At 29.9% G+C, this 10422-nt stretch overlaps 1 protein-coding gene across 1 annotated transcript; it reads right to left on the minus strand.

The window, feature by feature from the left end:
• Positions 1-7875: 7875 nt before the first annotated feature.
• LOC107452117 (SAFB-like transcription modulator) lies at positions 7876-10368 on the minus strand. The gene has a single exon (XM_016068435.4). The coding sequence runs from the start codon at positions 10246-10248 to the stop codon at positions 8326-8328; it is 1923 nt and encodes a 640-aa protein (XP_015923921.1). The 5' UTR covers positions 10249-10368; the 3' UTR covers positions 7876-8325.
• Positions 10369-10422: the final 54 nt, after the last annotated feature.

Raw genomic sequence — 10422 nt, forward strand, 5'->3', positions numbered from 1 at the left:
ATTTTTTAGAAAAATATTTTAAATATTGTAGTTTACAATTAGTTAAATTTTAGAAATATATAATTATAATATTAATAAAAATAAATAATAACAAAACGTTTGAAACTACACTGGATAAAAAAAAATGTCTCATATGCACAAAGATGCGGAATTCAAAATTAGTGAAAATAGAGGTCATTAATTATTGATAAATAGGTTAAAATCAATAATTTTCAAACTTATTTTACAGATAATTTTTTAAGTATTTATACATAAGCATACATATTAAATTACAAGTGGTAAATCAATTCTGTTATTGAATTACTTTAAAATTAAGCTCTTTTTTACTTGAAAATTTATGTCAAGAAACCCAAATTTTGGTGCAGAAAATATTGTATGTAAAATTATAATTTAATCAATTCGTTTATTTAATTACTGAAATACAATTGATACAAAAACAATTGTCTTGCAAAATCAATTTTCACTCACACTTTACACTAGTTTCGACTGCTTTTTCTGAAGCATACATATAGAAAGAAAGTTTTGAAGCTCTCAGTACTTCCAGTGAATTTTTCCGTTTTGCATGAATAAAACTACTGAACTTTAAATTTTTTTCTTTTGATTCAGGTTGAGCTGCATGAACCAGAAAAAAAGACATACTAAAACTATTATAACATAGGAAATTTATTCCAATAACTTTTCCCCTCAAACCTTTTGAGTCAGTGGCCAACATCTATAGGTCTTTTTCATTTAATACCCATTCTTTCTACTTAGATTTTATAATTTATCAAAAATTAATTCAGCAATAATATAAATATGAGAAAAAATTTAGTTAACCATATTCAGGGTATCTGCTACATTTTAGATTTTCAAATTCATGACTAATTCCAAAAACTTTACGAAGTTACTATTTTCTCTGACAAAAACAGAATAATAAATTTAAAAAGCACTAGAATAACATTAATTAAAATGATAGGTATAACCAAAACTGTTATACTCAACTTCTTTATATTTATTGATTTTAAATTTAAAAAACCGAGTAAAGAAAGAGTTGAAGCAATAAATAGCTGAGCAAATATTTTTTTTTCTGCAGAATTATATTCTAAAAAATACTTTTCTTGTTCATTTAGGAAAGAAATACTCATGATTTTCTGTTCTCATTTCCGAATTAAAAAAAATTTGCCAATGACTTACTTGCTTCAGTTAGAATTTAAAATTGATAAAATAAAATAAATAAATAATAATTCTGAAATCACAGAAGTTTAAAAGATACTTCGCTCNTAAATTTTGGTGCAGAAAATATTAAATATAAATACGTGAAATTATAATTTATTCAATTCGTTTATTTAATTACTGAAAATAAGATACAAAAACAATTGTCTTGCAAAATCAATTTCCATTCACACTAGCTTCGACTGTTTTTTTTCTGAAGCATAGATATAGCAAAAGTTTTGAAGTTCTCGGTACTCCCAGCTAATTTTTCCGTTTTGCATGAATAAAACTAAACTTTAAATTTTTTTTCTTTTGATTCAGGTTGAGCTGAGTGATTCAGGTTGAGCTCTTTATTTTTTAAATTCCATTTAAAAAATAAAATTCATACTTTCCAGGAGCACGGATACCCTGCATATTGACTTTAAAAAACCTTTATTTATAAATAAATATATTTGGGTTGGCAAAATACGTTTAAATGAAATATGTGAATTGTGTAAAGAACTGTCCTTTCGCATGAATCTTTCCTTCGCATATTGATGGATTCTAAGGATCAAATTTTTGAAAGAAGTCATTGGACATTTAAATAAAAATTTTTACTTTCCAGATTATGTTTCTGCATTGATGTAGATCATAAAAAAAAAAATTCAAAATAAAAAAAGTGGCAGTTACTTAAGTTGCTACTTTTGACTCTCAATATGGCATGTGGTTTTTCAGGTCTACTAATTACTATACTAAATATTGAAAGTAACTTAGTTGGAGTCTTGAATGAAAAAATCATTAACTCATCTAAGCAAACGTTTATATTTTTCGTAAATTATAATAATTTACTTACCAGGGAATATATTCGAGTTATGATTAATTGGAAATATTTATGCGCATATAATCAGGGGCATAGAAAATTCTCAGAGCCTAATATTTCCTTAGAACAAAGTTTTCTTTTCAGATGGAAATTCCCAACCATTTTTTTTTAGTATAATTCATTCAGAACATTTTTGGAAAGTAGTTTATATATTACTATTTTTTGATAATAAAAGCAAAGAAAAAAATTTATTAGACATTACAAAATTTTTGAATTAAAAAATATTGAAATAGTAAGAAATTATTAAATTAAATTCAAAGTTGTACTAATAAACTGAAGGAATTATAACTAATAAAAATACAAATTGAAATTTTTTTTATAAGGAAAAATTTTGCAAAGTGACATTTTCTAACAGTAAAAAATTTTTGTTGGAATTTTTTCAGGGCTGCAGAATTTCCCCCAAAGCATCATTCGTGCGAGGACCATTCTGTTCCCCTGCATGTAAGTGAAAGCCACAATTATTAATAATCAAAAAAATTATGCAAGTAGAAATCAGGCAGTTATTGACAATTACTTTCGCTTTACTTAAATCTAAAAAAATCTGCTTAAATTGTGGCATTAAAGAATTAAAACAAATATTTAGATTCCTAATAATTAATAACTATTACCTGTAATATAAACAGAATAGTTTTAAAATACCAAATAATATTTATATTAAAGTATTGAGAGATTAATAGTTTCAACAATCTTGGCTATATTTTTCATATATTATGTATATAATATAAATCATAATTACAGTAGTATATCATGCAAGTATTGAGTATCATTTACTATCGAATAAAATGTCTCCAATGACAATTTTTCCCCCCCTTCAGGTTTTTGATTTGTCCATTTTTTGATGCCAAAAACCCAACCTTGCGTTCAAGCTGCTTTATACATTATCTGCCAGCTAAACAATATTTAAATATCAAATAACTTACCACCTTTCATATACACAGGGGTAGCAGCAAAGTTTTTTAAAATTTTAGGGGTAATATATGATTTTGCTAGGATAAAAACAGATCACACGGTAGTTTATTACATAACAGAAGATTATTACAATCCATCCACACATATCATAAATAATTGCAAGCCATAAAATAAAGCTCTGAAATTTATTAAGTCAAGAATGAAATCTCTAAAGGGTAAAAATGAAATTTCAACTTTACATATTACCTATCAGAAATTAAGTGCATAATTCAGGAACAGGCAGAAGTGAGAATAAATGAAGAGAAAAAATAAATTAACACCAACTTGGATTTTTACCTTCTTAATCAAAACTTTATTATTACCCTTTACCTTACTTTATTAAGAAAAACTATTGTGTGATATTATTAGATTTCAAATCAGCAATTTATATTAGAAGTTAGANAAACCATGGTATAAACCGGTAAAAACCGTCATGTGTCAAAAACTTGCCAACCCTGTAACTAATAAAAACACAAATTGAAATTTTTTTTTATAAGGAAGAATTTTGCAAAGTGACATTTTCTAACAATAAAATATTTTTGTTGGAATTTTTTCAGGGCTGCCTGAATTTCCCCCAAAGCATCTTTCATGCGAGAACCATTCTGTTTCCCTGCATGTAAGTGAAAGCCACAATAATTAATAACCAAAAAAATTATACAAGTAGAAATCAGGCAATTATTGACAATTACTTTCGCTTTACTTAAATCTAAAAAAATCTGCTTAAATTGTGGCATTAAAGAATTAATACAAATATTTAGATTCCTAATAATTAATAACTATTACCTGTAATATAAACGGAATAGTTTTAAAATACCAAATGATATTTATATTAAAGTATTGAGAGATTAATAGTTACAACAATCTTGGCTATATTTTTCATATATTATGTATATAATATAAATCATAATTACAGTAGTATATCATGCAAGTATTGAGTATCATTTACAATCCAATAAAATGTCTCCAATGACAATTTTTTTTTCCCCTTCAGGTTTTTGATTCGTCCATTTTTTAATGCCAAAAACCCAACCTTGAGTTCAAGCTGCTTTATACATTATCTGCCAGTTAAACAATATTTAAATATCAAATAACTTACCACCTTTCATATACACAATTAACGGAGAATTGCATATTATTGGAGTCTCTTTGACAATTTTAAGTTATGACTTATACTGTGTAAACAAAATCGCTGGTATATTTAAATTAAAAATTGATAATATATTCAAAACTGTCATGTTTTTTGAAAAAGAAAACCCCATAATCGATATTAACAGCAGGAATAAACAGTCAATGTCTAATATGTTGGCAAAAATCGTTCGCTCGGTTAGCATGCACGCCCTCACTTTTTGATGATTTCGATAATAAAGGTAATTCAGAGCATCAAAGATACTCCTCTATGTACAAACACAATAAAAGAAATAATCTTAAAACAAGCCAGAAATGTAGCAGATCAACGAAAATTGAAACTAACTCCCTCCATTTATATTGCTGTCTCACACAAAATTTGCATGTTAAGCTGTTTTTGCTCGATATCGCGTAGGAAACACCATTAAAGAAGATTTAATTGCAATAGCATTGTTAACAACTATAAATGTCACAAATATTTGTACAGCTTTTAAAAATTCGCTTGCTGAGAAAAAAATTGATTCGAAATTTTTTTCCCCCAAGAACAACTGATGGTGCTCCAAGTATGGCGGACAAAAAAAAAAATGTTTAAGTTTATTTCAAACAGAAGTAGGACATCAGATTCTTGAATTCCACAGCATCATTTATCAATAAGTCTTGTGTGCTAAGAGTGGTTTAACATCTCTTGATAAGTAGTCAGAAAAACAGTCAACCTCATTTCATCGCAGGCTTTAAATAAGAGCAAGTTTTATGCTTTGTTGGATAAAGTCAACTCTGTGTATGATGCCTTACTGGTACATTTCTAAGATTTGTTGATTGCTTGGAAAAAATCAAAATGTTTCTGCAAAATGAGGGAAAAATTGAACAATACCGACTGTTGTTGGCTTTCAAAAAATATTTTTCTTACAGACATATGCCAATGTTTCAATGAATTTAAAGTAAAGCTTCTAGGTACAAATGAAACAATTATCGTCCTAATAGATCTCACTCGCGCTTTTGACGCTGAACTGCATGTTTTCAGGAACGATATTATTACAAGAAACTACGAGTATTTTCCACACTTGAAAAAAATATTAAAGATTTAGATATAAATGAGAAACCAGGCGAAGAAACAATTGAAAATTTTTTTTCTGTAATTGATTCTTCAATCAATGAATTTTTAGAGATTTTTCTCAGTTCTTAGAAATATCTGAAACATTCAAGTTTATTATGTACCCTGATCATTTCATTTGATAAATTGAACTTTTCCCAATTGAATTGGTTGGAAATTGAAATGCAGCTGATTGATTTCCAGTATAGTTCAATATGGATTCAAAACTTCATTGAATTAAAGTAAGAGTTGAAATTAATAGAAACAGAAAGGTTGACAAGCACTATAAGTAAAAATGCCAACAACATTTTGGAAGCACGGAATTTGTTGTGAGACACATTTAACTGTTTAAAGAAGCTGGTCAGTGCTATTATAACCATATTTTCATCTACCCAAGAAACCGTTTGACAGACAACTCTAGTTCAGCATGCATTTTGCTTAAAATAATATCTTACCATTCTAGTTATTTGTCATCTTACCAGCAACAGAAGCCACACTAATGTTGCTTTAATTTGAAATAAGTGTATAACTGAGACATTGCAAAATATATTTTGATAGTATTATTTTCCCAATAATCACGAAGTCAAAATTATTTGATGATGGCACATCTATGAATTCATTAAACTTTTTTTTTATCGAAAAAATTGCACATTGATCAAGATTCACCACCCCTTGTCTAGATCATTGATGAAACAACTACAACAGGCTGAAGTAATATATACAATCAAATGAAAACCTTTGACCCTTCTCTGCTCAGCGTCTCCTGGGGAAGAAAGAATTCTTTTCTATTTCAAGGAAAGAGGGATCTAAACTTATGACATTCTTTTTAACAAAGCATACTCAACATTTTTCTTTTAACTTTAAAGAAAAAGTTAAGAAAAAATAGATCTTAAATCATCAGAATTTAAAATCCCCCTCCCTCATTTAGGAGCCCTTTTGACTGTGGGGGCAACATTGAAGCATAGCCACAGCCGCAGGAATAAGCATATATAAAATTAATAAGCCCTGATTGATAATAAGTGGAAGTTATAAAAAAAAAAAAACGGTTAAGAAAAACAGATACCATTTAAGTTGGCTGCTTTTGTGTAAAATGATAAAACTCTAAATAATTCGGTAGTTGCATCTTTCTTAACAGTACAAAGTTACTGGTGAAAAAGGTTGACTCGTACCTAAATTCCCATAATTCACGTATTATTCCAACATTTTCTTTTTGTACTTTCTCAACTTTATTTGAACTCAGCTTAAGAGTAAAAACAATGATTTCAATTTTAATTAAATAGATAAAATAATAAATATATATGCAACAAGCAAAAATCAAATTCATGCTGAAAGAAAGTCTCGATTAAGAAGTATTAAAAACATACAAACCATTATCACCCTAGAAGTTAAGTTGAATATTAAAGAATTTAACTAAATTGAAGATGTAAATATCAAATTCTCAGATGTAAAATGAAGCCCTTATATTTTGATACAATGCATTATTATATTTTTCAACTTCAACACTGCCTCATTATATTTAGCGGTTTTGTTTAAATACTAACATACTTCTTCAACTTTATGAATATATAATTCTACTTTTTAACCATCTTCCCATCATTAAGTATACAATTAATAAAAACCAGCCTTTCAAATTCATACATCTTCGCAATAACTTATAAGTAGACTACGTTTAAGGAAAGCTTTATAAAATCAACATTCTCTAAGATGAGCATATTAATTCATTTTTTTCCCTGTACTAATGCTCTTCTTGAAAACAGTGTGGTATATTTATCACATATGAAATATGTCTTACCACTATTCTTGAACAAGTCATTACCAAGATTAGGAGTAATACTTCATATTATGCATTTTATAATTTGGTATATTTCAGCTAGAGAAGAAATTCTGTATTGCAATAAAATTTCTCACTTGATACGTTTCACCGCCCCAATAAAATTAAAACTTTTCGTTAGATCTTTTTTTTACAAAAAACTAAGTTGTGTAACATTTATTTCTTTTGCAGAAACTCATTTTTCAAATATAAATAAAACTGAGGATTATATTCATCATTTTTGCTAATATGTCATAGAGCAATTTTTAAATAACCAAGCTGTGAAACTCTAATAAAATGAAAAATATTTTCACCATTGCAAAATATTACTACAAGGAAATCCCAATATATAATTCCATCATTTTATAAACATGTAGCATAGCATTTATTCATTTTTTTAAAACCCTGATTTTTTTCTCAATATTTGTTGCAAGGCATTTTAGAACGTGCACATATGTGGAACCTTAGCATAATGAAACATGGATATTTTCATCGATGTTTTGTTTAACCCACTTACCTGGAAATAATTAATACATCATTGTTAAATCTTCAAATCGTTACCATATTGATATTCTTTCAATTAACAAACATTAGAAATCAATAAATCATATTACAGAGGCTCAGCATCTTCATTATTGCTATTGTCAATTCACAAATTGAAAGAATCAAAATTTTTTTCCACAACTTTTTTAAGGAACGCCATTTTTTAAAACCAATATACTATTTTAATGTAAATCTAATTAAATTATTGAATTCTTTATTGCATCTCTGAACCTAATAAGATTGCTTGTCTTCAATATTCTCAATAAATGAATATCTTTGAACGAATTATTGGAATCATAAAACTCAACATTTGTGAATTCTTTTTTTATTAGTTTCAAAGCATTTAATTTCACAATACACAGACATTTCACATCTTCTGATACACAGATTTGTAAAGCAACAGTAATATGTATTTGTTGTTTGCTTCTTTCAGTTCAGTATCTAAGTCATTCTGATAAAATTCTTTGAATAACTAGCAATTAAAACTACTACGGAATAAAAATTAAGTAATGAGTATATTTTTCAACATGAAAAATAAAAACATTCTTATCATACTGCAAGAAATCCTAAAAATTTACAAACACAAAAATTGAAGATGTATATTTGACCTTTTGAAATTAGGCTTCACAAATTAATCACTTCTAAACCAAATAATGCTTTTATAATTTCTGATACACTGTTTTGAATTAATGTTATATGATTAGATTTTTTATAACTGCATATAATAGCAATGAACATGATTCAAGTTTTCAAATGGATTCAATAATATCCCATTTTCCGACCCCTAGGTGGATAACCAGGTTTTTCACCACCTCTTCTTTCATGAAATTTCCATTCTTCTCTAGGAGGCTTACTTCTAGGGGTATAATGCTTCATTGGTGGGGAAGAACTTGGCCCAGGTCCCCTGAATTCACTTCGAGAATATACACGCCGCTCAGGGCCACCGTGATAAGTGACCTCTCGTCGTTCATCACGCTCAGCGAATTTAGGATGAGACGATGCTTCCATCTTCTCCCGCCTAAATTCATCGTGCATGTATTCTGGTTTTTTATACGATGAATGTTCCCGACTGTATGGAAATTTACCTTCACTAGAAAACTTTTCACGGAAGTTAGGAGATGGGCCTTCATACTCAGATTCTCTTCTTTTTTCGGCCCATGCATGAGGAGGGCCACCACCTCTACGATTAAACGGTCTTTTCCCAGAACTACTCATTTGGCTTTGGCGACGCAATTTTTCCCGTTCCATTTCCAACTGTTCTCTTTCCATACGCTGCTTTGCTCTTTCTAATTTTAACATTTCAGCCTTTTCCCTTTCAAGCATTTCTCTTTCTATTCTCAGCTGGTTTTTCTCCCTTTCTAGCCGATAGGCTTCCTCTTTTTGTTTACGAACAATGATTTTATGCCTGAACATTTCCTCTTCTTGTTTCATTCTCATCTCCCTCTCATAATCCCTACCTCCTCTACCTTCATCAAAATCATATCTATACCTCGCTCGGGAAGACATAGAACGGAAATTAGGTCTATCGAATGGTGAAGGCCTACCAAACGGTCTTCGGAAACCGCTAAACCTACCCCTGCCTCTAAATGACATGCCGCGCCCTCGAAAGCCACCAAAGGGTCTGCCCCGAAAGCCTCCTCGAAAACGACCTCTTCCCAAATATGGTCTACTTTCATAACCTCGATAGCCTCTATCGGGGGAGCCTCGCTCGTCGTCACTCTTAGATTTATCTTCTCCATCAGCTGATGGTTCTTTACGCTTTTCTTCAGATGGCTTTTTAACATCTTTATCGGTCTTGGCAGTGACTGATTCCTTTACATCATTTTTTGGAGTAGGTTTTTTAACCACAGCTGCCTCAGATTTTTTAACAATTGGAGCAGTTTGCCGACGTTCAACTGAAATTACATGACCACCGAATTCAGTTCTGTGCAGCTTCTCGATACATTTCGATGCATCTTTACTAGTAGCCATAGTCAATAACCCAAACCACTTCCTCTGTGTGCCTTTGGTGTTCCTCACAATTTTAACAGAGGAAACTTTACCATGTTTACTAAATAAATTCTTTAGATCTGATGCTTTTGAGGTACTAGTTAAGCCAGCTACCCAAAGGGTTCTAGCTGTGACAGCGAATTGTTGAACTTTATCTTTACCAATCACTTTCAATACTTTTTTTCCAGCTTTAGCATCGTTTGTTTCTGACGTTTCCATTGCTTCATTTTCATTTTGCGAAGTGTCTTTTTCGACTTCTGTAACATTATTATCTTTCGATAATTCCGAATTTGCAGCGTTAGATATAGTTTCATCTTCTTTTATTGTGTCTTGACGAGATTGAGCAGTCGTTTTAAATCGGGCACTTTCAGTGTCTTCTTGATGTTTATAATCATCCATTTCTTCCTCATCACTACAAGGCGTGTCTTCATCTTCATTGTCTACCTTCTGTGCAATATCTTTTAAATTTTCAGAAGTATCCATTTCTTCGTCATCTCCAGCTTCAGAACTAGCAACATCGCTTTTACGTTTTGTGCTTTTAAATTCATGCTCGTCAGCATCAATACCCTCTTCTTTAAGAGCATTTCGTAACCTTTCAATCAAAACAGATTTAACACCTGATTTGTCTAATCCTCTTTTATCCAATTCAGCTCTCAAGTCGGCAACTTTTAAATCTGTTATTTTTAAACTCATTATTAATCAATAAATTTATCACGACTTTACCGGTATTGTAAATATGATTGTTTAGAAAAATGGCGCATGTGAATCCCATGCAAGACGCACGGGCTCGTTCCAATCTTTTCACACTGGTGACACTAGTTCCCGCACCCTTGGTGGCCAAGATTTCTACTTTTTGGATACAAAATT

The sequence above is a fragment of the Parasteatoda tepidariorum genome, chromosome 8, assembly GCF_043381705.1.
Source record: "Parasteatoda tepidariorum isolate YZ-2023 chromosome 8, CAS_Ptep_4.0, whole genome shotgun sequence".
NCBI classification, from domain to species: Eukaryota; Metazoa; Arthropoda; class Arachnida; order Araneae; family Theridiidae; genus Parasteatoda; species Parasteatoda tepidariorum.